This window comes from Fonsecaea pedrosoi (genome assembly GCF_000835455.1).
Source record: "Fonsecaea pedrosoi CBS 271.37 unplaced genomic scaffold supercont1.2, whole genome shotgun sequence".
NCBI classification, from domain to species: Eukaryota; Fungi; Ascomycota; class Eurotiomycetes; order Chaetothyriales; family Herpotrichiellaceae; genus Fonsecaea; species Fonsecaea pedrosoi.
The window spans coordinates 4,006,286-4,032,214 of record NW_013550614.1 but is presented as its reverse complement, the minus strand read 5'-3'; the positions used below and the strand labels follow the sequence as shown (position 1 = coordinate 4,032,214).

Sequence of the window (25,929 nt, the reverse complement as noted above, 5' to 3'; positions counted from 1 at the left end):
AAAACCCTCATTACATCTCGCCCCCACGTGGCACATCACATTAGCCCTCCAGCCCATGAAACAAGTCAAATGCCTGTCCACCAACAACTTTCCTAGAGTCGACGAGTCTGCATTGGCGTCTTTTTGACCACCAGGTCTCAGTGTTCATGGCGATAGCACCCAGCGTAAGAGCCAACCGCCATGCATGGGTTTATCATCCCGCTATAAACCAGCCACCACTCCTGACCCGTCCCCAGCCACAAGTCCATGTCATGCCAGGGCAACGAAGTCTACAAATGGTGGCGGTGACTAGGACACGGGTTACACGGGCAGCGCTCCCCAGAATCCGGCTGTAACCAGATGTTTTTTCAGCCTGATCTCACAAGCCCTTGTTGATAATGGACCTTTACTCGAGGCCTTCGTCTTTTGTGCACTTTCTTCGGGCATCAAAATGGACGAAGAGGAAGGATATCTGCTCTCCCCAGCTCCGACTCGTGGCAGGTCTCGTCTACCCTACAACTACCCAACATCCGAGTCGTCAAGTACCACCCGCCGCTCCTTAGTCGATGGCGAGGATTCCTTGCGTCACTCATTCTCAGCCGGTCAACAGCCACAGACCAGCAAGTCATATTACTCACTCTCTTCGATTGATGTTGACGAGACGCTTTCGTCGCATTCTACCAAGGCGACAACGATTAAGCCACAACCCAGAGCACGTACCTGGAATCCTGCCACATGGTTCCGACGAGTCGACCCATTGAAACTCGCAGGTTGGAGATTCGGCTCCCTTTTAGGATTCGTCCTGTGTGCCGTCGTCCTGGTTTGTAACCTTGTTCTCCTCGCCGTCGGATGGTCTAGGGCCAGTAGGACCAGGGGTATGGGCATTGTCTCTAGTGGCAGCGCAACCGAAGTCGCCTGGCTGGGAACCTTCTCTCATATTCTCATCAACGTTTTCAGCACCGCTCTACTTTCAGCAAGCAACTATTGCATGCAGGTTATAACAGCACCTACACGGGAGCAGGTGGATGCGGCGCACCGTGACGGCGGATTTGTCGACATTGGTGTCCTGAGTCTTCATAATCTCCGCTACGTGGGTGTCTGGAGACAGATACTTTTCTGGACACTCGCGATTAGCTCGCTCCCTCTCCATCTATTGTGGGCCGACCTTTGTTCCGATATTATACTTTGGAGTTCCACATGAACTGACCAGCAGCAGCTACAACTCGGCCGTGTCTGACGTTCTGGGTGGCCGAGCATTCACTGTCACTACTGTTGCCAACACCAGCCTGCCTACATTTCTTGCGAACCACGACCATAGTGCCTATCAATCTATCTCTAATGAGCAATGGGCTGCAGCATACAGCACAAACCCTGTCACCCAGTGGGGCAACCTCTATCTTTTCGTCGATGCCTACTCCTTCGGCATCAATTATGACGTGGAGACTGCTCGGACCTGGCTCGAAAAAGCATCACTAATGCCCCCTGCGTACTTCGGTCTAAGCAGCCAATTGATCGTGCCACTGACGCACTATGCTCGTGAAAATGCGTCCTTGTTCCCCCATGTGTCTCTGCCAGGGCCGTACTCGCCTGACTTTCAGAATTCGCCGGGCTTCACACGGTCAGCCACATACACTCTCGCGGATACGGGTTGGCTTTATTATAGCGATGTGACTCTGCATGTCCAGACTGCCATGGCAGAACACGTCTCCGACTCGAGCAAGGTCGAGATTTCCCTTATCTTTATAGGAATTGTAGTGTTTTGCAACGTTGCCAAGGTTTGCGCCATGGGCGTTCTTGTGAAGCGATGGCGGGCGCAACCTCTTGTGACTGTTGGCGATGGGATAGCGTCCTTCTTGGATCGACCGGACTCCACAACGATCGGCTGTTGTGTCGCGACGAAGAAGGAAATCCTACAGCGTATTCGGAGCAAATCAACAAAAGCAGCTGACCCCGATGGCGTCAAATTGGTCTGGTCGTCAACGAAGTTCCAGCTAAGAAAGTCCATGAGTCGACGACGTGCGAGTGTTTTCCTGGGCATGTAAGTCCTTGTTTCGATACTTTCTTCCTACCGGACACACTGTTGGTTTCCACTACTGACCCATGTATGCAGTCTACTAACACTTTGGTGGACGACCTTCGCCTGCTTGATAGCCGCTTTCTTGAGAAAACAAAGCGGAGGACTTTGGCATTGGGGCACAGCTTCGGAGCTGACTCTCAAAGCCACATCGTCCAGTTTCGATCTCAAAAGCATCATGATCAACACTTGGCTGGCGAACTCACCTCAAGTTCTCCTTTCGGCATCCTACTTTTACACCAACAGCCTGCTGACGACCATGTACTCTGCTCACGAATGGAACGAGTACGGCGCTCACCGCAAGAGTCTCCGCGTCTCGACACCCGAGGGACGGCAACGAAGCCAGCACTTCCTCCAACTGCCGTATCGTATTGCAGTTCCTCTGACAGTCTATTCGGGAGTCCTGCACTGGCTTCTTTCGCAAAGCTTGTTCCTTCGACGAATCGAGTTCCGCGACGAGGCCGGTGCCATCATGGTCGATTCATCCCTGTGTACCTGCGGCTACTCACCGCTTAGCCTGCTGATATTTGCTATTGTGCTTTTCACCGGCTCCATTGTCGTCTACGTCACTTGTTTCTTGACCTTCAAGCAGATACTTCCGTTCGGCGCCAACTGCAGTCTCATCATCAGTGCAGCATGTCATCCCCCGCCAGACGACGTCGACGCTCATCTCAAAGCTGTACAGTGGGGGGTGGTGCAAAATCGATTCTCTTCTGGCGAGCAGGCTATTCGCCACTGCACATTTACCAGTGAGGAAGTGACGCCGCCAGAAGATGGAAAAATGTACGCTTAAACCTGTAGATTCAAGGGTTGTTCAACCATCGTGGACTCGTCACCGCATAGCGAACGACGAGCTGCGGGACACACTTGGTAAAAAGACAAAAGCTAGAGGGTCTCTCAAAGTACCTACATAAATTCTCGGTGGGAGGGTGGTGACTTGTCATGCAGATTACAACCAAGATGAAGCATAATCTGGGTGGCAGTGGAGAGCCTCGGGGGATTTGTATTGAACGCGGAAAACTTTCCCTTTTCGGGAGAAATCGTAACACCCTCCCTCATCCCTCTCCACCTTTCGGAACCAAGATGCGGGACTCTGGGGAGGATTCCGTTGTCGTCGTTCGACATCCAGCATCCAGTATCTTCCACGTTAAACAGCCTCGCAGCACTCTTTCAAGTTGATTGACATTCTCAAGCACGGATCCCTTGAGATACCAGCTCCTTTCATTGAGACTGTGATTTTCCTAACCTCGACGTTCTTCTCGGCCCTTTTTTTTTTCTTCGTCTCTGGAATTGTGGTGACGAACCCCGCCAGGAAAGATGAGCCAGATTCCACCAGGTGCGGATTCCTTCTTCCCTCCTTGCGTCAGACTATAACTACTGTCATCACCAAACTATTCACTCGAATTCGAAAAATCACACTTCAATCAATCATTTGGAACTACGGTCTAGCTAACACGAAGAGGGACGATATCGAAACAGAAGTTGAAGCGCATCATAAGATCATGCGGGAGACATTGTATGCCTACCTCCTACCCTCCCACCGTTCTGTTCTCTTCTCTCCCCTCCCCTCCAATCCAACCCACGCCTGTCGTCGACCCTAGCGTTTGAGCAATCACCATCGTTTCCATTTTTTGCATGCACGAAGATGCAAGCATATGTACGCTTTTAAGCTAACCCTCCGGCGCAGCTTCGCAACGACGACCCCGCTACTCACACCCCTGAACGTGACGCTGGTGATCCTGATCCTCACGCTCTTGTACCTGCGGCTGCGGCCACAATCGACCCCGTCCCTACCCCCGGGCCCGCAGCCGATCGTCTTCCAGACCTTCACGCCGCGCACCCTCCTCAAGAACAACGGCACCGCCAACAACCCGGTCTACCTGGCCGTGCGGGGCAAGGTGTACGACGTCTCGTCGGGCCGCAACTTCTACGGGCCCGGCGGACCGTACGAGAACTTTGCCGGGCGCGACGCCACGAGGGGCCTGGCCTGCCAGAGCTTCGACGAGGATATGTTGACAAAGGACCTCGATGGGCCGTTGGATCCCTGTGACGACCTCACGCCCGAGCAGTTGGACAATTTGAACGGGTGGATCGAGAGGTTTGATGAGAAGGTGAGTCAAATCCATCAATCAATCAATCATTTCGAGCACCCTGGCAAAAATACACACACACACACACACACACACACACACTCACTCACTCACTCACTCACTCACACATTTATATGATGTCCGGAGAAGAGAAGAGATTCGCTGCTTTGAGATGGATATACTAACAAATTTTTTTACAATCCAGTACTTGGTGGTGGGCAAATTGGTACCTTTCAAGAAGACCGACTTCCATTAGTCTCACTATACTCAGGGCGTTCGAGGTATAGGACAGCACCTAATACTGGCAAATACAAAAGAATGTTCTGATACTAGCATGTCTTTTTTCCCTTTCATGAAATTTGCTATCTGCTATCGTAGCTCAAAAGCTCTAAACGTACAGTCTCATAAGTTGTTCATCAGCCAAACTCATGCCATGGTCCTTTGTTGATAGTCCCTTGCCAACCAACTCCTAGGATCCTTGTGTCGCCACTGGATGACAGCCACCTCCATCTAGGGTTATTCATCATTCTTCCACCCACGCTTACAATTCGCTTTTGGCACTCGTGGCACTCTTGGAGGCAACGCTGGCTGCCGAGCTGGCCGACTTGGATGCAGACGCAGACGCAGTCGCACCGGCACCTTGAGCTTGTCCAAGAACCCATTGCAACCCACTCTTAATTCGCTCAAAGATGGTTCCCGAAGGAGACGATGTTCCGTATTTGAAGTAGTTGTATTGCTTCTTGGCTTCGGCGCGAAGCTCGTTGGTGGTCGAACCCTGATAGTTGGGGACACCATAGCTGTCGAGGTACGATTTCAGCTCACTGTCGGACCAAGTATCAAAAGCAGTGTCCTTGGCGGAGTCTGTCTGCTTAGCAAGGTAGCTGGTGACGGATGCGTATTGGGTTCCGCCGCTCTTGGAAGCAGAGGCGTAAGAGTCCTGCGCCTGTCTGATCAAGTCATCACGACTGGCCTTGGCGCTCTTCTTGTATTTCTTGCTGTGAGCCTCAAGATATTTCTGGAGGTTCTCAAGAGTCCAAGTGTCAAACGTCCACGCCGACCAACCAGTTGCAGCCTTGTGCTTGTTCAATCGAACCTGCTTCAAGAGCTCGTCCCGCTTACTGCCTTGAGGCACTGGAACACCACGTGAATCGAGATAAGCCTTGAGACGTGAATCAGACCATGAATCTACCGCCGTGTTGAAAGCGTCATCGGCCATGAGAGAGGCGTCGTCGGTTGCCTTTGCGAACTCATTACCAGCTGATGAAGTCGCAGCACCGAATCCGGAAGCGGCTGTGCTAGAAAGCGAGGAACCGCTTGCTTCGAGCTTCCCACGTTGTTTGCGCGCCAATGCGATGAGTTCGTTCTTCCTGCTCCCTTGTGGGACGGGGACTCCATGAGTGTCAAGGAATTCTTTCAGCTGGCTATCAGACCAGGCATCGAACAGAGCATCACTAAGGCTGGCTTGTGCGCTGGAAGCGGATTTGCTGGCGATGGAGCTAGCGCTGGAGTAGGAAGCACTTGCAGCAGAGGCGGCGGACGACATGTTGAGAGAGGCCAGTCGAGAATTGCGGCGAACGTGGGCGATGAGCTTGTCACGAGTGGTGGGCTGTGGAACAGGGATACCACGCTCGTCGAGGAATTCCTTGAGATCGGATTCGGACCAAGTCGAGTAGAGCCAGTCACCAGGGTAAGAAGCGTACTCTCCCAGTTGTTTTGCAACAGTATCGTAGTGCTGGCGGGCGGTAGTCAATAGAGTATCTCTGGTTCGTGGTTGAGGAGCAGGGATGTTGTGGTGATCAAGGAAGCTCTTCAGAGACGATTCAGACCAGCTGCTGAAAGTTAGCGAGGGTGACAACCAAGGAGCAGCCAAACCCTTACCTGTCAAAGATCCAGTCCTTGACACTATGATAGCTATCACTAGTCTTGTCCCCAGTCGTAGCGACAGGGTCGACCACCTTAGCCTGCCAGTTGTCTTTGACGAGGTTCTCGAGGTCTTTTCTGTCTGCAGGAGTGGGATAGGGGACATCGTGATCGGAGAGCCATCGCTCGAGTTCGGTCTCATGCCACTTGTTGTAAGCTAGGAAAGAAGGTCAGCCGCGTTCTTCTAGGTCCATATGGACTTTGTCCATACCAGCTTTGCTGAACCAAGTACTGGCAACAACTACCTCAGTCGAAGCCAGAGCAACGACCAGGATTTTGGAGAGGGAGAACCTCATGGTTGCGGGTGTAGACGGGGTGTTTTCTGGTAGGCAATAGAGGTTGAGTAGAGACAGAGAAGAAGATTGTGTGAACCAGGGACTTAAAAAAGGTGGAAAGAGAATGAGTTTTGGCAAAGTTGACAGATTGAATGTTTGTGCCAACCTTGACGTCAGAGTTTGTTCACCGTCACCCCGTTTTAATGGTTCGATGAGCGGTGATGAAGAAGGTGAGAGGTGAGGCAGAAGTGGCGCCACAGGCAGGTGAAAGCCAAGGCCACATGCTGTCAGGCACCGAAGATTTGCACCTTACCAAGTACGTTCAGCTACTTTTACTGGATGCCTACCTACTGGCCTTCATTTTTCCTTACCCAGCAACACTGTGTGCCAGTCAATTGTGGCGGGACATGAGTCCGACGAAACAAAGCAGCTGCAGAGCTCCAGGTGCGTGACGCCAGCAACTGACGCGATTCGTGATGCGGGGAAAGCGACACACGCGAAAACTCAGCCTGACGTCACGACTAGCTAGTGCGAAAAACAAATCCGATGCTTGTGGCGCAGGCACTCTTTGTTTCGGGCGCAGGACAATAATTCTAGGACAGAAGGCTCGATGTGTCTATCTGGATAGTTGTCTCGAGGGCTAAAAGAAACCCTCGACCTTTGAATTGTAATATTCAAGCAAGTAGTCCTCCAATACCCATTCTGCAGGTCAAGGAGGCGTCAGGGCCAGGCAAGGCTGGAGCGCCTCATGAGGAGGACAATCAATAGGCTTGGCATCTAATGAAGTCATCAAGTCGACGCAATGCATCAGAGGATCATCAGTGGCACTCGTCAAGTTTTGAAAGCATTTTGACCTTGACTTTTGGTATCTCACTGAGCTATATCGTTTGTGATCTTCTATTGTCAAGAAATTGTAGTACCATTCACCAAAGCCTCGTTAAATCAACCACAATGCAGCCCGTCCTTCGTATGGCCGCAAGGCCAGTCAGAGCTCCTCGCCGTCTTCCAGCTCTTTCCTATCCAGCACATCCACGAAGATTCGCACATCAGTCTTATGGGAACGAGCAATCTGGGATGCAGCAGGGCACCAACCAGGAAAACCCAAAGTCCGACATGGAGCATCCTGGCCCAGAAGCTCCTGCAACTGGCAAGGGCGGAAGTTCATCCTCAAGCCAGGGGGCGAGTCCCAAGATCCACAGCCCCAAATCAGCCGCGGAGGACAACGACCCGGAAGTGCGGAAGCATAACGAAGAACTGGAACAACGACACGAGAGGACAGTAAACCAGTTGAGTGAGGACGATAACAAGGTGGACAAAAAATTCTGGAAAGGTTTGTCTTCTTTGCCCATGCTTGTACAATGTGGTATAATCTAACCATATCAGGCGATGTTGGACGTCCTTCAGAGGACAAAAAGTAGTGAGGATCCAGCTGGCTCGAAGAGGCGTGACATACAATACGCATCTAGGCGTGAATCGTGGTGCCGGAACTGAGACCGCACCAGGTGTTCAAGGCTCTCAAAAGCACGAGTGAAGCCCAGCTGGGGAATCGATTTTTTCCGTGAAATCGCCTCTGTAGATAAGGCCTGGAGAGCACACTGAAAACACCTTGTCACGAAGGGCATGTCTTGCTCGAAGATGTCAGCAAGAGGGCGTTCCTTCTCCAATCAATATGAACGCACAGGCACACTCATAGTTCAACAACTCCCTAGCGGTTAAGAGCAGTCAGGGGATTTGTTATCACCTGAATGACTTAAAAAAGGGTTTTCGTCTTGTATTCCTTTGGTGTTTAGCAGAGCAGATGTATTTTGACTTGCAATAATATGCACGCTCTACCCTTTCCTGAGAGCAAGGATGTCGGCCAGGCGTACTTGGCCTCGCTGTCCCCAGCCCGCTTGGCCTTGTTCGACATCCGGCCGAACACGGGTGTACCACACCTGTGCTCTCTGGTCAAGTTGTTCCGGGCTCAGTGTGGACGCCCAGCTCTTGCAAACTGTGTCGATGGCTTTAAGTGTCATAGCCGCAGCTTCCTCTCTCTTACTTGCCATTTCCTTTGGTGTTTTCTTCTTTGGGATTGGCTTCTTCGCTGTGGTATCTACGGCGTCTGTGGTGCTGGACTCGACAACAATCATGGACTTGAGAAGGTAATTTCGAGGCGAAAGAGGTTTGTGTATAGGAGGACCGGTAGGACTCTTGATATCTTTCCCTGCAATCAGTGGCCCATTGGACTTCCGAAGTGCCTCTAGATCAAGTCCCCAAAACGCAATGTTGGGAGCAGATGTCTCATCTTCAGCAGATGCAGCCACGTGTCTTCGCATTACTGCCACATCACGTCCCATTATATTGACTTTAGGTTGGCCCAAGGCCCAGCCATCCTCTTCCGCAGTTGGCCCCGTAGTCAAGCCAAGGTATTTGGCTTTGCTCTGCGCACCTGCGCTCACAACAGCTTGCGCCAAGCTCCAGCGACTCGAGAGAGGCTGTTCGGGGTGTGTATATGCAAGGACAGCGATAGTGAAGGCCAGGAAAAGAGGAGCGCGGTTCGTCTCAATAGTGGTATTTTCTAGCTCGGCAATGGATATGTCTGTCTGAGGAAGTGCAAGGGAGTCCTCATCATTGAGGGCGTCTTGGTCTGTCTTCGTGCGCTTTGAGGCTGAGGAACTTGACTGCGCCGCAGATCGCTTTTTGGGATTGGAAACACGCTTGGCTGCGTTGATCACCTGCTTCAGCACCTTCTCATCAGCAAAGATAGATTTGAGGTCAGTCTCATTGGCCTTGGAGATGTTCTCTGGCGTATTGAGCTGTTCTTTCCGAAGAGCGTGGATCTTCGGCATGGCTTCTGCCAATGGTATGCGGGCATCTTTGGTCAAGAAACGCAGCAAAGCCTGCACTTCGGCCGCAGCAGTCATGCTGTATGCTACTTGACGGGCCAGATGTACCACATATGATTAACCCCTGAGGCACAAGGCGACGTGCAACGCTGGCGATATTCGCGCAGCCCTGGTTAAACGATTGCAGTATCAGAGAACGAAGGAGATCGACACCGATGAACACCGGTGAACGGTCGTAAAGTCAGCCAAAGTATTATGCGAGAGGCCTGATACCGCTGCCACTTGTCTCAAAGTGAGCATGATCGATGGGATTGCCAAGCCGACTAACCAAAACTAGCACGCCATTGGCCAACAGCCAAGACCTCAAGGGAATGGCAACGGCAAGTGCAGACTGAGTCTAATGAGACCTCCTGTTCCTGCTGCTTCTTGTTCCGCTCTCACAGTTCATGCTCATCCGACCAGTTCAACATCCACCACCCTCACCTTACCCGCAGCCACGCCTCCGATACCTTCTTTCCCACGTCAGACATCGATCTATAATACGTTCCAATTGTCCACCGCCTTCCTCCTCCCCTCAATTGCCTGTCTTCGCGTCTCCGGAGCCGGCCTCCTAAAAAGGTGGCGCAGCGCCCATGGCGCGACGACCTCCTTCCAAACGATCGACATCGATGGACGGTGATACCACGCCGCGAAGGTCATCAATAGCAACGTCAAATCCCAATGTCTTCAGTGATGATTATGCGGTCGACCCTGCCGAATCAATAGGCGCTTCAAGTCCGACGGACTCGATTGACAGCCGACCTGAAGAGCTGAGCCTGAGCCAGCGCAATGACACAAACACCAATCCGCGTGAATACACCCCTCCTGGACTGTCTGGAAATACAATGGGACTAAACAGACTTTCCATCTCTAAACGAGCCCTTCCAACCGAGTCCTCCGCCCACCCCCACCGAGCCGTATCAATCTCGTCCCAATCCATCGCCGACAGCCGAAGAACCCTCAGCACTTCGTCACGATTTTCCATCCCACGAGCTCAAAGTCCTTACAGAGGGCCAACGGCTCCGAGTCAGCCCTATGGTCTATATCCCCAAGTTACAAGAGCGTCTAGTGTTGTCAGCGATTCGACAATTCGGCCTCTGGAACTTCCCTTTGTTCCACAAGGGGGGCCAGAACACCCGTACTCTATGTATCCCCAAAACACAGTGCCTGAAGATGACAGTTCGGACATTGGCTTGGGATTTCCTGGGATGGGTCCATCATATGCGCCGCCAGACACATCATCTTCCAGCAATGAAGTGGGTGACATTGTTGGCAGTGATGGACATATCGAGCAACTACCTCCATACAGCCGATATGCTGACAACGTCATCGCAAAGGGAGACATGGCTCGGATAGACCCGCAGACCTCGACCATCACGGAAGAATCGGAGCCTGCCTCCAACGTCCCACCACCTGCGGGTTCTGCTTCAGATGTTGAATTAATGGCCGTGGGCTCCCCTTCTCAGGACGAAGTTGCCAGAAAAGAAGGACTCCACGAAAAGCGACGGCGGAGGACATGCTGTGGGCTACCTATCTGGACGGTCGTGATTGTTGTTGCCATTGTCGTGCTGGCAGCGGTAATTGGTGGGGTTATTGGCGGCGTCGTTGGGAATCAACATGGGACACACCAGGCCGAAGCGTAAGTTGGCTAACCCACCGTCGCCTTGGATTCTTTTCTAACTGCTCCAAAGTGCCGCAACCACCACAGTCTGGCTAGACGCTGACCCCGCTCAAACGGGTCCGTCGACACCACCGTGTCCGACAGGCCATTATACCATCCCCTTGAATCAGACACAGCAGATTGATGCGTGCGTCATCGATGACGAGTATGCTCGTGCATGGGAATGCCTGGATTTTGCCCTACTTGGGGTTAATGTCTTCAACAAGGGCCCGAATTTTTCGGTGGTGTTCGACGACTACTCGGTGAGGCCACAATTGTTCCGATACGGACCACAACCTCCCGATTTCAACGGGTCAACTTTTGAGATGCAACCATTCAGAGACAAAGAGGACGATCAACTTGGTATCGCGCTCTTTTTCAGTGTTTTATTCGATAAGCTGATTATAGGTGGGCACTTATTCTACTCTTTGCGATCAACAAATACTGACTCGAGTGAATAGTTCCGTCAAATCAAATCTCTCCCGACTCCGACCCCATGAAACGATCGATACCTGCCCAAGAGTTGTCTGAAAGAGGCATGGGCAACTGGGGTTTCGAGTACCTCAGCGTGGGAGACAAGCCCTGGTACTGTTTCTGGAACTCGACCGTCAGCGAATTCTGGGTATTTTTGGACCAGAACATGAATGACGCGTACGACATGTATAGTTCGACGTCTACAATTACATCTGGATCCAGCACGCCGACCAGCACGGGGACGTCAATGACACATACTGCGCCTGGATACGGCAGTGGGCCCACAACTGCGAATCCGTCGGCCACCACGCCGTATCCCAGTGAACCGACTGACGATGACTACTGGCCCGGCACGAAACTGAAACGACAGGCGACGGTGGGATCGCCGGACTTCCCCAAACTTGTGAAGATGGTGGAGAAACGGAAGCCTGACAACAATGTGCAACCTTATTGCCAACAGATGCAAGTGCTCAACAATTGGCAAATCATGCCGATCCCTAATGTGCCTACCGTCTGCATCGAAGAGAGTGACTATGGGACGCCGACGTCTGGGGCCGACAGCAGGAGGAGGATGATGTCCAAGCGGTCATACAACACGGTAGATCAGCTGGGATCGAACTGTATTTGCGAGTGGTTCAGTATATAGGCCTCGGATGATGGAGGTCAGGGGGTTGGACTCCTGTGTCTTTTTATGTGTTACGAGGTCACGAGTGCGCTGCTGGAAGGCCTACTGCTTCTGATATTTTCCTTGGAGAAGGATGGTATCCAAGGACGAAGGATATTTATTTATAGGGATATTTTCTGGAATGTATATTTGGGGATTTCTGGTTCTATCTACTGTCTGCACTTTAGGCATGGCGGACGGGGGGAACTGGCAAAAGTGGGAATTATGGTAGAATTTGCGAGTTGGTAGCAACAAGAATTCCGACTTTTAGTCTACATTACTTACCTCGTAGTCAATTATTAGATGCAGTTGATCACCCTTGTGTCACAGTCTGATGGTCCTGATGATCTGACCAAGTGTTTTGGGGATTGACCGAAATGGGATAAAGCCTCCGGAATCTCACTATGACGAATCGATCAGTCACTCAAAGTCACTCAGAGTTTTCCTGTCTGTCAGCCACATGTCGGAGTTAATTATTTTCTTTCCTTCTTTTACCTTGTTCAGGCTGTTTGTTGCGAGCTGAGATGAGGGTTTTTCGGCCCAAGGATTTGCCCGGGAGCCAACGACAGAGCAGTCCCCCCGTTCAGTACCTTTCGCGCATTTTTCTTTTTGCCTGACGGGTGTTTCTATTCTTGGACTGGTCAGTTAGTTAGTCACTCACTCTGTCTGTTTATCGGTTGTTATGTATTATGTATCATGTATTGTGTAGCTGTAGCTGTTGCAGTAGGTGTAGGTGTATCACCGAACTCGATTCCCCTCCTCCTTTCAGCCCCCATTCCCATCCATTCCCCCTCGATCGCATTTCAGCAAGCGAGTATCATCTCCCCATTCATTGACTGATATATCGTTCTGTTCTGTTGCGCTTCGCTCAAGAAAGCCCCCCATAAAATAAAATAAAAAAGAATGGGTGGCCGCCGAAAAGCCCTCCTCATCGGCATCAACTACCTGGGCTCGCAGCACCAGCTGCAGGGGTGCATCGACGACGTCGCCAACGTGGCCGAGTTCCTCGCCTCGCGCGGCTTCTCCTCCCACCCGGCCGACATGGTGGTGCTCACCGACGACGCGCGCAGAAACGACCCCCGCGGCCCATACTTCCCCACCGCGCACAACATCCTCGCCGCCATGCGCTGGCTCGTCAGCGAGCCCGGCTGCATGTGCTTCCTGCACTACTCGGGCCATGGCGGGCAGGTCCCCGACGAGGATCAGGGGAGGAGTGGCTTCGCGGATACCATCGTCCCCGTCGACTTTGAGAGGACCGGCCAGATCCAGAGCTCCATGCTGCATCGTGTCCTGGTGAGCGCGTTGCATCCCAGCAGTACGCTGTTTATCTTGTTCGATTGCTGCCATAGGTGAGAATTCCTGCCACTTGTTTTTCGCGCGCAGTTGTTTGTTGAGCCCAGATCCGCCTTCCATTGGTGAGGATGGGTGCACCCGTGATTGATTCCAGGGTTGTGATGAGGTGAAGGTGAGGAAAGGGATGAGACCCGATGATTTCCATTGTTACCAAGGTGAATATCATATTGAATCAGGACCCCCCTAACTAATTAATCCGATCCCAGTGGTTCCGCCGTCGAGTTGCCCTTTGTCTACCGTAAGTCTCGCTAATTGATATCATATCATATCATGTGTCTATTCATGTCAACCCTTGTACCTCAAAAAATACCCCATGTATTTGACGATTCTAGCACTATTGTCTGTCTAGGATTTCTTGGTTATCGTCTGACATTCTACGCCTCCGTTGCTTTCTGTCCGAGTTTTGGTTGACGCCCAATGCAGGGACCGATGGTGACGGCAATGTCAACCTGATGGACAATCTGAAAGTTGGTGCTGAGCTGATTGGCGAGGTGAGTTCTTACAAACTGTCGAGTCTCCTGTCGGGCATATATCCTGCATCCGTCTCATGTGATGCCCATGTCCCATGTCCATGTCCCCCATTCCACACCCACGGCATGTCCTCGCGCCCACCACTATAGCAAGATTCAGTGCTGATAAATTCCCCCCTTCCTTCTCCCACCTCGACAGGCATCCCACCTCATCCGCGGGGACTTTGCGTTCGACAGCGCGGGCGAGGCGCGCCACCTCCTCGCCGGCGCGACGTCCTTCTTCCGCGGCCTCAAGCACCAGTACGACGGCGACTACGACGAAGGGCTGCACGCCGTGGGCGAGTTTGAGGAGGACTGGGGGCCCGAGAATAAGTCGGTCTTTATGTTTTCCGGGTGCAAGGACGAGCAGACGTCCGCGGACGCGTTTATCAACGGGCGGCATGTCGGTATGTTCACCTTTTCCAGATTTACCCGGGAAATCGAAGTGCAGACGGAGTCGACCTCTGACACTGGAGATGCTTTATTCTGAATCTGTTGACTGCTGGGGCGACTGACTAACTGGGTGTGGTGTGTTGTGTTATGGTGTAGGAGCCATGTCCTGGGCCTTTCTCGAGACCATGAAGACAGACGTCTACTGGAACATTTCCTACGTGCAGGTATTTTCCCCAACCTTTCCCCTCGGCCATTTCTTTCTCTCGTCTCTCTCTCTCCTCAGAGGTGATGAATCCCCGTCAGTCAAGAAACTAACAGACCACCCAACCCTTCTTCTGGGGTTTGTGGATGAAAACAGATTCTGCAAAACACCAGAGCCCTCCTCCAGCAGCATTACTCCCAGGTGCCGCAGCTGTCGTGCGGGTATCAGTTTGATCTGAATAATCCGTTCCGGGTGTGACGATTTTCGATTATGATTACGATTATGAATGGGGATGGTGATGACGGTTACAAGGAGTGATGATGATGATGACGACTACGATGATGATATTGGTTATGTTGAAGAAAAGCTCGATATGAAAGAATTATAAGACGCGGAAACAAACAAAATTTCAGGAAAATCTGGGGCTATCAACGAGTTGTTGAGCAAAAGGTACAGAGGAGTTTGGGTTCTTCAGTGCATCACAGGTGTGGGGAAAAGGATCAACCTTTTCTCGGAGTCCAGGGGTCTAAATGTCCTTTTGAGGGGACCAAGGGGGTGTTTGAATGGTTTAGATATCGATACTGAAACTGAAACTGATACTGATTCTATAATACACGAAATTGCACTGGCGCGTGGGAAGGTGTCTGTCTGTCTACTCATCTGGGTTGCGGTCTACCTGTCTACCTGTCTGCCTACCTAGATACGCACTACGTCCTAGGTATGTAAGTGGTTACTGTAAGTACTGGGCAGAGGGTATTTATAACATATTCACCTCAAGTACCGAGACCCTGGCTAGTTCGAGTTCGAGTACGAGTACGAGTACGAGTGCTGCTCATCCCAAAGCATGTACTCAGCATTGATTGACACGCTATCGTCGTGTGTTCTGTCTACCGTTCATTACATTGAATTGCATTGTATCGTCCGTCTTCCCCCCGAGTCCCCAGTCGTGAAGCACGCCGACATTTGACACGCCCGGCCACACCGGTTCATTCCGACAAACCCTTCCCATCTTTCAGCGCATGAGACATTCAGTATGCGAGAAATATACCCTTACTACGTCACGCCCCCCGAATCCAAAGCATCGGTATCACGCACCTCAATCTAGATCCGGATCTCCAGTGGATGGATCGTACAAGTACAGGTCACTGCAAGGTCATTTGTCGTCAAACCTCATACTAGGCTAGTGTCTGGATTTTCATTGTCGTTGTCGTTGTTATTGTTGTTGTTGTAATCAACCCTCCTACTTCATCATCAAACCCCTGACAAAAACACATTTCAAGGACACGCCAGCAGACTCACCCTTCGTCAAACAAATAGTAAAAATTGTCAAACGGACCAAACGACGCAAGGAATTCGTCAAAGCCCGCGGCGCCTAGCCCGCAACTCTCCAGAACCGTGTGTGCGTGCGTGTGCGAGTGCGAGTGCACGGTGTTGACCTGATCGTCGCGAGCATGAGGAGTGCTTGCTGGCCCGGTCGCCTCCAGTGAACCCACCCCGCAACCCAAGTATTGGACCACGTGCCCTGAACCGGCGTTGAGCACTTTGAGGACTTCGGCGAAGAGGTTCCGGTACATCTCTGCGCTCCAAAAGGTCTTGTTGAGGTGTGAGAGGACCATCAGGTGCAGGTTCATATTATGTCCCGCATGCTGACGAATGATGCCGTCAGATCGAGCAAGCTCAAAAAGATGGATCTGCATAGTGACCACAATGACGGTTACCAGCATTGTAGGCGATGTCTCAATCATATCCTGCGCGATTAGTCTGTTGAGAGTGTTGGTGGAGTCGGCTGCGGCCAGCTTTGATCTCTGAGTGGCCGCCATTTGAAGTCTACTTCGTTCAGCTGGTGACAAGTGAACAGGGGTCGAAAGAATGTAAGGGCGATGGAGCACGATGATGACAGTCTGGCAATAGCATCGGAAATGGCTCATGTGGAGCATCAGGATGCGAGACTGGTTCTCAATGTCGGTAGGAAGACTGTCGAGGAGATGTGAGATATCCGCATGATCAGCCTCCAATCGAGACAACGATAACGGCGGTCTGCTTGGGCGGTAATGGAGAACGAGAGCGTCTTCCAACTTGATCGACAAGCGCAGTAATTTAATCCAAAGGTCCGCCAGAGCACCGAGGTCGGGTGGCAGGAATTTTTCGCGCAGTTCGGGGGTCAGATCTTTGAGATCTTCCAAGACGTCTGGAACCAATGGTAGTTCCAGATCGCAGTCGTCGAGGTGGACGCGCATAGGTCTCCCAGTAATCAAAGAGAGCCAGGCATCACGATAATAGGAGCACCACCACAACCGTCTCCAGAGTGCTAGTTGTGACGGAGGAAAAGGACATCGTGGAAGCCGCGAATACCTGGGTTCCCGATGGAGTCCTATGCTGAAGCAGAGATGGATTGCCGCACCGATCCAGTAGCAGGGCCCGTCCAGATCCTCCAGATCAACGGCCCAGTAGCCCAGGAGCAGCACCGACGCTATTACAGCGGACTTGTTGGTCTCGAGCTGTGCATCATATGTCCTCTAGATGCCGTCAGCTCGCTGTATCTCATCCGTTGGACGCATCTATGTATCTTGCCTTGGCATTCTGGAAGCACAATTGCTTCAGGACCTTCCGAGATTGAAACCCGGCGGTCTTGAGGGTTTCAGCATCAATGAAGATGGATGCAGCAAAAAACACCGACCACAGCAACAGACAGCTGACGCCGTCCGGGTCTTTGGAGTACGTAGTGATAAACTCCCCGGCATTGACGACTGGTAAAACAGGGTAGACGTAGTGAAAGAAGCTTCGAAGGAGCTGCGTGCAGACCGAGGGTGAGAACTGGGGCCTGGCACCGGGACTTATCTCGGGTTTGAACAACTGTCGATTGAGGACGTTGCGACTGATGATATAAGGGCTGCCCTTCACCGGCCGATTTGGGGAGCAGATGTCGAACACGAATTCGAGTCCCTTACCCTCGCCTGAGCGAGAAAGTCAGTACCGACTTACTGTCCAGCCACACCAGAGAGGTTGAGAAATACCGGCATAATAAGGCACAAGGTTGTCCCGAGGGGGCTCAGGTCCGTGGGGCTTGTCAGATATCGACCCCGAAACCGTGGTAGGCGTTTGCTGAGTGCTGACTGGGATCTCACTTGAGGTGTCCGGCCCCCTTTGACCGTCTCGGGACGGGACATGGACAGGACTCTGCTCCGCACTTACGCGGTCCCGGGGGACTGCAATGGGATCCGATGCTTGTTGAAACGTTGCCTCGGTATTGTGTATAGATCTTGGAGATGGCACCAGCGGGTAAAGTGGCCTTGGTGGCAGGGTCGCTTGATCTGGACGGCTATTGTAGTCGATCGGGGGCGGAAGGTGGCCTAACTGATGACCAGGAGAAGACACGGGCACCGCCACATCATGCTGCTGGCCATAGACCTTGCAGATGGTGCCATCCTGAGCACAATTTGCACACGGGATGCCCTGAAAAGCCAGCGAACACCGAACTTTTCGATCGTGGCAGCGCGTGCATGCGATAGCCGAGCGCTTCCTTTTGCGCATCTGTGGTGCCTCCATCACTTCTCCTCATCCCTGTTTTTGTGTAGGGCGGAGATGGGTGGACGTTACACCTCTGTACCGGGGTAACGCTTTTGTAGTCGGCCTCCACCTTTTGTCTGAGTGGAGGAGGGGAGGAGACGGACCTCGGTCAATTGTCCAATGGAGGGAGATTGCCGGAGAAGGGGCCGTCAGGAGCCAGCCAAGCAAAGTGTGAAAAGACAATCAGCTGGGGTGGCACGGGTGGGTGTTGGGCGCGGAACAAGAAATCCTTGAAGCGAGATGGTGGTGACTTGGTGACTCGGTTGGTTGGTGGTTGGTTGATCTGCCTGCGCCTTTCTCTACCTCTGGTGCCTTCACGCGGATCTCATTGTTCAACCCCTGCACTGCCTGCGCTCAACACAAAGCGCGCAGGGGAAAGAGAAGAGAATCCCTATTGCCGCAGATATATGAACAAGCCTTCTCATTGCGGTTCTCTCCGTCGCCATGAGAAGTCCTCCCCTATCCCACCCTACTCACATCGCCCACTCTGCACCCCAGATAGCCAGACAACTCCACCGAGGAAGGATACCGAGGTAACATGTCCACCGGTGCCACCCCACGTCTCTGCACTACACATATATAGGAGTGATGGAATCACCTCGCTCTAGCGTCGGTTTCGTGATATTTCTAGTCTACCTCAGGCCATCCACTAGATAGATTGTTGCATAAATACCAGGAGGAGGCCAGCCGTGGCCTTCTCGTCTCCTCTTTTTCGACCGCCATTGATGATCCTAAGATTGGTTCATCATATCATGCCCTTTTGTTCCGTTGGCATCTTGTGTCTACCGACTTGGAGGAAGCTTTTCTCTTAGATTATGTGCAGATTGTGTCCGTGCTCGCCCAGTCGCTCGCTTCTACGCCACCACTCCAGACTGTCGCAACGTCTCAATCTCCTTGTCCCCCAACTGGAGCAGATCCCTCAGCACCACGTCGGTGTGTTCACCCAACGTCGGAGGGGCGCTACGGACCCCAGCAGCGCTCTCCGAGTACTTGACCGGGTGGCTGACAACCTTGATCTTGCCGCACGCCTGGTGATCGAGCTCGGTGACCATGCCACGGGCACGGACGTGCTCATGGTCCAGGGTGTCCTTGACGTCGTTGATGGCCGCGTAGGGCATACCGCTACCCTCGAGCACGGCCAGCCACTCCTTCGTGGTCTTGGTCTGTGTGATCTTCTCGATCATGTCCTCGAGCACGTCGCGGTTCTTCACTCGCACGTCGTTTGTGACGAAGCGCGCGTCGCTCTTCCACTCTGGCCGCCCCAGTTTGTCGCAGATTATACCGAAGAGTCGATCATTGCCGCCACCCAGCATGATGTCTCCATCCAGCGTCTTGAAACCCTTGTAAGGCACAATGCTCGGATGGGCTGTACCCCATCGCCCACCATCTCGTTCACCCGATATCAGCACCGAGCTCGCAATGTTAGCCAGGGTCGCGACTTGACAATCCGCCAGGGCCACGTCAAGATGCTGGCCCTGGTTCGTCTTCTGGCGAGCCAAGAGAGACGCCATAATGGCGTTGCACGTGTAGAGCCCTGTTGTCAGGTCGGTAACCGCCACGCCCACTTTCACCGGCGACCCGTTCCTCTCGCCTGTGATGTGCATGAGACCCATTTCGGCTTCCACCATGACGTCGTAGCCAGCGCGAGGGCTATAGGGGCCGTATTGGCCGTAGCCGGTTATAGAAGCATAGATTAGACTGATTCGCGGGGCAAAATATCAGTGGACTCTGTCAGTAGGACGAAGAGGGAGGAGGGAGAGAAGTTGTTCCGCGAAAATACTCACCGAGGATTAATCTTCCGTATTGACTCGTAGTCTAGCCGGTATTTTTTCAAGGCCCCTACCAGTGTCATGCAAAGTGGTCAGTTCACGGTGTCCAACCAGGAAACAAATCTCCCATCCATGTTTCGACCATCCCCTTCCGACTGCCGGCAGATGAACAGGGCCACATACCTGGAATGTAGTTTTCCACCAACACATCCGACGTCTTGGCCAGCTCATGCAGGATTTTGATGCCCTCGGGTTGCTGGAACGAGAGACCGACGGATTTCTTGTTGCGGTTGACCTGAAAGAAAGCGAGTGAATCCCTCCACGTCAGCACACGGCGCCCCAGAAATGACAAGCATAACCAGTATGCGCATTGATCAGAGCTAGAGGAACTCACGCCGATAAAATACGCACTCTCCCCAGGTCTGCCACCTTTTGCTGCCGCTACAGTAGTAATACGGCAGAGGTCGAGTCAGTCGATGGCACCTCTTGCGTTGGAGATTTTGGAAAACCGGGGAGGCGAATTGCCCCTCTGCCAGTGGACTTTTCATTACCATCTCCTTTATACTTTGCGTACGGCGGGCCCCAGGCTCTCGTATCATCGCCTCGCGTAGGATGTTCAATTTTGATGATTTCCGCCCTAGACGTTTCGAAGGATCTCGGTCAGCGGCAGAAACCCACATCATTGCATCGGGAACAGATATTTTGGGTGTGCTCGGCTTTTTCCGGCGTTTCCAAGCCCGCAATATGGAGAAGGTCGGGAAATATGATGCCTACCTACCCTAAATCGCCCAGAATTTGTGTGCAATATGGCTGTGAGGTTCAAAGCCCAGCTAGGTCAGTCGTTGCTCCACAATGGTATATGCAGTGTTTCGGCCCCTGACCAGCAGGGTGCAACGCCACTGGGACCACTTCCCAGCATACAGAACTGCTCAAGCTTGAGAGGAAAACAAGCAAAGTACTCACGCCAGCCAATACACGTGTCATGTCCAGCACCCGGACACCTTCCAGCGGTGCAATTTTCCCGGTCTTTGTGCTTGCTGACGAGTCTTGGACAGATGCGAAATATCTCCGCGACTTGACCGATGTCTGAGGTCGGGGTCGAAGGAGGGAGGTGCAGCCACGTTGGCCCGCTAAGGCTCGTCGGAGAGCTCTGCCGGCATCCATGTTGAAGTTACAATGTGGCACGAAGAGTACACAAGGACGATGAACAGGAGAAGGAGTTTGTAGAGTGTCGGAGTGCGGTTGAACTGAGAAATGGTTTCGGACGAGGTTGACGGCGCCGTTGCCGAAACATCGGCTGCCAAGCTCCGAGGCGATTTCTACAAAGAGACTCGTCGCCGCCCCAGGTAGAGGGAGGTGAGGCTGACGAGGCTCAATAACATTCAACAGTCATCTCAAGTCGGAAGATGGTGGAGCAATCATACCCAACAGCATCTCATATACGACCGCTAGAAAAGGTCAACCCACAAAAACACCGAAATCTAGATCCCCCGATCTCTTCATATCATTCGATGGTCGCTATACGACTCACTCGGTTGTGATTCCTTCCTCTTAACGTACAGGCTATAGTTACATACAGATTGTGGACACCACCACCAGACCACTTCGCAACACCTCCAAATCGATAAAAACAGACATTTCAAGTTGCCAGGCGCAAACCTGCAAGGTATCTTGGACAAAAGACCTCCCAATATTTTTTTTCGTAAAATGGTGAAAATGAAAAAGTACACAAATAGCAATTCAACAAAATCCAGTGCGTCGCATAGGGTCGCAGACAAGGTGCGAAAAGGTGGAAAACAAACGCGCCGTCCCAAACAAAACCCCTTGCCAATAATACCCATCGATTCCTTCGCCATCCAGCACCTTCTAATTGATTTCGTGTTATGGTATCGCGGCTCGCGCCGTATTGGAATCCAGTCTTTTTGTTTCCGTAAAATTTGGGGTCATCAGTTGAGAAAGAAAATTTCGCACGCGTGGAACAAGAATGCGCCAGCAGTCGCTCAGCCTGCAGATGTAGAACTCCAGCCTCAGTAAGAAAGGGCCGAAAGTGTGTTGAAGAGGCGACGTAGATGTCGAATGTCCAACCGTGGAGAAAGCAGAATGTCCCAAACCAGTCCTGCTGTTGGTGAGAGCTAGGGGGCTGGGTTCAAGACTTCTCCGGGCTGCTCTCGGTAAGATCCAGATCCTCGATAAAGGCCAGTCGCTCAATGCGAGGCGAGAGGCATTCTTCACCTCCCTCGACGACCGAGGGATGCATCAACGGCTCGCAGGTGCATTCTTCTCCTTCGCTCGCCAGACGATCCGGGTTCTCGTCGGGGTCTTCCACCCAGTAGCATTCCAGGGCACCTGCGGCACAGACCAGTCCGCAAGCCCACCACGCCAGACCGCCGCAGCCAAGTTTCAGTCCAGCTGTGTGAACCAAGCCCGTAACAACGGGCCCACAGGCACGTGCCAAGCATGCCATCGATGCAGCAGTGCCATTGACCCGTCCGAGCACTTTCTTGGAGTAGACAGCATTGGCGAGAAGAATTGCATTCGAAGGAAATGACATTGCTTGAAAGGTCATTTTGGATAGAAGGGCGGTGTAGATGGCGACCTTCTGGTATTGTTCTGGGACAAGCACCAGATATGGCACGGCGAAGTACAGCAGAGGCCAACTGGTCAACGTAAGCCGGGTCACAGAGAGCACGCCAATGCGTCGGACCATGTAGGGGAAGATCCAGAATTGCGCCATGATTGAGTAGGCGCCCTGGACTGCTAGCATGGTGCCGATAGATTTGGCGCTCATGCCGAAGCCTCCAGAGAACAGGAAGGGAAGGACAGGCTTCGTCTGCATGGGCTCTTCGGCAAGAAAGGTGGGCATCAAGGCGTCGAACGAAACGCTATGGCTACAAAGAACATGTCAGTTGCAGCTAGGGGCCAGGTGGGAAGGAAAGAACATGGCACATACTATGCAAGAATCGCGTATGAGAAGATGATTAGTTTCACCTGCCTGTTAAAGGGGTTGGCGAGGCTGCGCACTTCTTTCTCCCGCAGCATCTCCAAGTCCAGCTCTTTGGTGGAGGCTGAGCGCAGAAGCGGCGAGTTTTCCGTACTCCGGTATCCCGGAGGCGGATCGCGATGGTCGAACGGGTCCGCTGGGTTTCCTGAAGCAGAACGAATCTTACCGAATCGCGACAAAAGACTTTCCAGCCCGAGCCGTTGGAGAATCACCTTGACCAGCGCATGGCAGGCGTCACGACAACCCTTTTTCTCGGTATGTGTTTCTTCGAGAAAAAAAATTCCAACGGTAATGCCGCAGAGGAGCACTGCGACACAGACGAGATTGGGCAACAAAAAGGGGAACTTGTCGAACAATCCGCCGCGCCGAAACCCAAGGGTTTCGCAGGGTTCGGCCAAGGTTCCGCCTATCGAGGGGCCAATGATGGAACCAATACTCCAGACCACGGGCATGATGGAATACGCACGAGGCTGATGCTCCTTTTTCGTAACCAGCTCTGCCACCGTGGTCTGAAGCACCCCCACGTTGCCGTTCAAGAGTCCGCCGACCGCTCTGGCGAGAATGGCACAAGGTAGATTCGGCGCAAATCCAAAGCATATCATGCTCAAGGCCGTCCCGGCAAGTCCCATAATCAGGACAGGCTTGCGCCCAACATGGTCGCTAACTTGGCCCCAAACCAGACCAGAGGAAAATTCGGCAAAGGCAAAGGCTGTAATGAGCATTCCTGCATATACTGATATTTGTGATTCGTCTTGGGTGATGTTGAACGATTCAATCATGCGGTATGCATAGGGGAATATTGACATGAAGGCGATTGGTTCGCATAGGCGACATATTGCTGTCGGATGTGTTAGTGATTCGCGACAGCTTGCCAATTTGGGAGAGCCTGCGAGATGACGTACACAGAATGAACAACTGTTTATACGGAAAACCACTGTCAAAGTATTTCCGCCAGAGTTCACGTGGGAACAGTTTGGTGAAGGGGTTCGACATCGTCACCGAGGATGACAAGGACTCGTCGTGTGAGAACGGGAAGGGAGGTGAGCGAAGAGGAGGGTCATTTAGCACAACGGCGCGAGGCGGGCGGTCATAATAAGGGAAAGGAAATTTCCAGGAGACAAAGGATCGAGAAACGATAGACAGGGCGGGCGGGGCACTCTCATCTTTCTTTTCTGGCGGAATGGTGCATCCGCCGCCGCGTGGAAGAGGCGGTGGACTGCGGAGCATTTGGGATAGCACAGAACGCGGCAGCGAGCAGAACCTTGCGATGGAGACATTTTGCGCATAGTCAGTGGTCCAAATACAGCCACTGTTACACGGGCGAGGGAGTGCGGAAAGAAAAAAAAAAGGCAATCAGGGCAAAAGTCTCTGACATCCGCGCCCGGTTGTCCACAGAAGGCGGTGTTGGGCAGCTCCAGTCACAGCGCTAGAGCCTGAGCCGTAGATGCCGTCAGACCAGTTTGCAGTCACCCGAAATAAATGCCCGCACGGGACCGGGGTGCCAGATGATGCTTCTTCAAATCGGACGCTTCGAGCGAGAGTTGGGCAACTCGGGTTGAAAGTCAGGAAGGGCCGGGAAGTGGTGCGTGATACTCGGGGAAGGGTGCAACTTGTGCCCCAGGTGGGATGTTGTTAGATCCCTGGCCAGGTGGGCACCGAATGGAGTCGAGGTGCCGGGATGTTGAAAAAAATGGAGAAAGAAGGCCAGAAGCCGCTCCCCTTGTGCACTTTGGCTTTTCTCTGCCGTTTGGGCCCCAGAAAGTGGGTTTCAGGGCTGCCATGCGACGGTAGCGGTGTGGATCCCAATTGAAGCGTCATGACAAGGAGACTTGAGTGACGAAAGGACTCAGCAAACGTCAGGTCGTATCAAAAAGGGAAAAGGAAGGTGGAAAGCAAAAAAAAACAAGCTGGTGGAATGGACAGGGGGGTTAGTAGCAACAACCCGGGTTGATACTCGTACAAGGTCAGTTTGCCAGCCAATTAAGGCGGCGGAATCGGGTCTAGCAAAAATTTCGGCATCATGTACCAGGGCCAGTAGAAATAAAAGCGCATCTGAGGCCAGGAACCGCGACAACGGTACCTTTGGGGCCTTGTGATTCGGAGGATCGATATGCATGGGCCTCAGTCTGCCAGAGTGGAATTTACCCCTGACCGGAGCTCGAGTGGACCAAGCTGAACAGTGCTAGGAACAACAATCCTGGTCTTCCGCAGGCCGGGGAGCATTCTTACCGAAGAGTATATTACCTCTAGCGCTGTCCGTTCCACCACTCGGCTAGCATTGGGCATGCCGCTAGACTGCCCCCAGAAGCTTTTGCTTGTTCGCTGGTCCAGTGGCGAACAGGCAGGCTAGGAATCCTCTTCAGTGCCCAGTGCCCTGTACCGAGTTATGTGACAAGGAGGCGCCGCCCACCAACTGCTGCTGCATCAGCAGCATGTCATCCTCCTCGTTTCCATGCATCTCGTGACCAGCGCGCCGCACAGGCTTGACCCAAGTTTTGACATTATACTGGATTTTGAAGTTGTAATCATCGAATTTTCTTGTTTTCTCACCAATCGAACCTTCGGCGACGTGGGATAGAGAAGGCGGTGAAAAAGGCGGTCATGCCCGACGGATTCGTGGGTAAATTAATTCAGTTTGGGCCTGTACGGGAGAGGGAGAGCTGTCAGGGCGCGCTGGGGCGGTGATTGGCGATCGAAAAGGGCGGCCGTGGGGTTTAGAGTGAAGCGCAGAGAGCTGGACGTGTCATTGACCAGGGTCAGATTTCAGGAGTTGGCGGGTGACAGTCGTACGAAGACGGGCAGTACTTCGTAGTAGTGGGCGTCGCCTCGGTTTCCCGATCAAAGCATTCGAGTCGGCAGGGTGTGTGACTGCGCTCGATGTTGCCCCACCCTGCTGTACTTGTACCCGAGTTCCATGATGACGATGATCCTTTACTCGGTTCTGGGGGCAATCTGTTGCAATCTGCTGGCTATTTACTGGCTGACCGACCAATCCTGCACAGGAAAGGGTGTTTTTTGGGTGACGGCCAACAAGCAGCAGATGGTACCCTTGCAGCAGGCGGGGAATTGCAAAATGACTCAGTTTGTTCACTCGTACTGTATGACGAAAAGACCTGGAGAAAAACAAGGGCCGCC

General features: G+C 52.6%; 10 protein-coding genes across 10 annotated transcripts; 5 read left to right on the top strand and 5 right to left on the bottom strand.

Annotated features, from left to right (window-relative positions):
• Positions 1-430: 430 nt before the first annotated feature.
• Z517_03426 (uncharacterized protein) lies at positions 431-2,846 on the top strand (the record flags this gene model as incomplete). Its single annotated transcript, XM_013432531.1, has 3 exons — positions 431-1,134; positions 1,196-2,017; positions 2,090-2,846. The coding sequence occupies 3 exons, from the start codon at positions 431-433 to the stop codon at positions 2,844-2,846; spliced, it is 2,283 nt and encodes a 760-aa protein (XP_013287985.1).
• An 862-nt stretch (positions 2,847-3,708) lies between these two features.
• Z517_03425 (uncharacterized protein) lies at positions 3,709-4,399 on the top strand (the record flags this gene model as incomplete). The annotated part of the gene is made up of 2 exons (XM_013432530.1): positions 3,709-4,164; positions 4,349-4,399. The coding sequence occupies 2 exons, from the start codon at positions 3,709-3,711 to the stop codon at positions 4,397-4,399; spliced, it is 507 nt and encodes a 168-aa protein (XP_013287984.1).
• A 285-nt stretch (positions 4,400-4,684) lies between these two features.
• Positions 4,685-6,359, bottom strand: Z517_03424 (uncharacterized protein; the record flags this gene model as incomplete). The annotated part of the gene is made up of 3 exons (XM_013432529.1): positions 4,685-5,972; positions 6,022-6,220; positions 6,275-6,359. The coding sequence occupies 3 exons, from the start codon at positions 6,357-6,359 to the stop codon at positions 4,685-4,687; spliced, it is 1,572 nt and encodes a 523-aa protein (XP_013287983.1).
• Positions 6,360-7,289: 930 nt separating this feature from the next.
• Z517_03423 (uncharacterized protein) lies at positions 7,290-7,756 on the top strand (the record flags this gene model as incomplete). Its single annotated transcript, XM_013432528.1, has 2 exons — positions 7,290-7,668; positions 7,722-7,756. The coding sequence occupies 2 exons, from the start codon at positions 7,290-7,292 to the stop codon at positions 7,754-7,756; spliced, it is 414 nt and encodes a 137-aa protein (XP_013287982.1).
• A 411-nt stretch (positions 7,757-8,167) lies between these two features.
• Positions 8,168-9,241, bottom strand: Z517_03422 (uncharacterized protein; the record flags this gene model as incomplete). Its single annotated transcript, XM_013432527.1, has 1 exon — positions 8,168-9,241. One exon carries the CDS (start codon positions 9,239-9,241, stop codon positions 8,168-8,170), a length of 1,074 nt encoding a protein of 357 aa, XP_013287981.1.
• Positions 9,242-9,795: 554 nt separating this feature from the next.
• Z517_03421 (uncharacterized protein) lies at positions 9,796-11,982 on the top strand (the record flags this gene model as incomplete). Its single annotated transcript, XM_013432526.1, has 3 exons — positions 9,796-10,841; positions 10,894-11,270; positions 11,324-11,982. The coding sequence occupies 3 exons, from the start codon at positions 9,796-9,798 to the stop codon at positions 11,980-11,982; spliced, it is 2,082 nt and encodes a 693-aa protein (XP_013287980.1).
• A 921-nt stretch (positions 11,983-12,903) lies between these two features.
• Z517_03420 (uncharacterized protein) lies at positions 12,904-14,352 on the top strand (the record flags this gene model as incomplete). The annotated part of the gene is made up of 4 exons (XM_013432525.1): positions 12,904-13,349; positions 13,560-13,591; positions 13,777-13,844; positions 14,023-14,352. 4 exons carry the CDS (start codon positions 12,904-12,906, stop codon positions 14,350-14,352), a joined length of 876 nt encoding a protein of 291 aa, XP_013287979.1.
• A 1,400-nt stretch (positions 14,353-15,752) lies between these two features.
• Positions 15,753-18,003, bottom strand: Z517_03419 (uncharacterized protein; the record flags this gene model as incomplete). Its single annotated transcript, XM_013432524.1, has 3 exons — positions 15,753-16,973; positions 17,062-17,411; positions 17,472-18,003. 3 exons carry the CDS (start codon positions 18,001-18,003, stop codon positions 15,753-15,755), a joined length of 2,103 nt encoding a protein of 700 aa, XP_013287978.1.
• Positions 18,004-18,878: 875 nt separating this feature from the next.
• On the bottom strand, positions 18,879-20,957 carry Z517_03418 (uncharacterized protein; the record flags this gene model as incomplete). The annotated part of the gene is made up of 4 exons (XM_013432523.1): positions 18,879-19,722; positions 19,809-19,863; positions 19,977-20,088; positions 20,757-20,957. The coding sequence occupies 4 exons, from the start codon at positions 20,955-20,957 to the stop codon at positions 18,879-18,881; spliced, it is 1,212 nt and encodes a 403-aa protein (XP_013287977.1).
• Positions 20,958-21,939: 982 nt separating this feature from the next.
• On the bottom strand, positions 21,940-23,787 carry Z517_03417 (uncharacterized protein; the record flags this gene model as incomplete). Its single annotated transcript, XM_013432522.1, has 3 exons — positions 21,940-22,681; positions 22,744-23,632; positions 23,697-23,787. The coding sequence occupies 3 exons, from the start codon at positions 23,785-23,787 to the stop codon at positions 21,940-21,942; spliced, it is 1,722 nt and encodes a 573-aa protein (XP_013287976.1).
• Between the last annotated feature and the right edge of the window lie 2,142 nt (positions 23,788-25,929).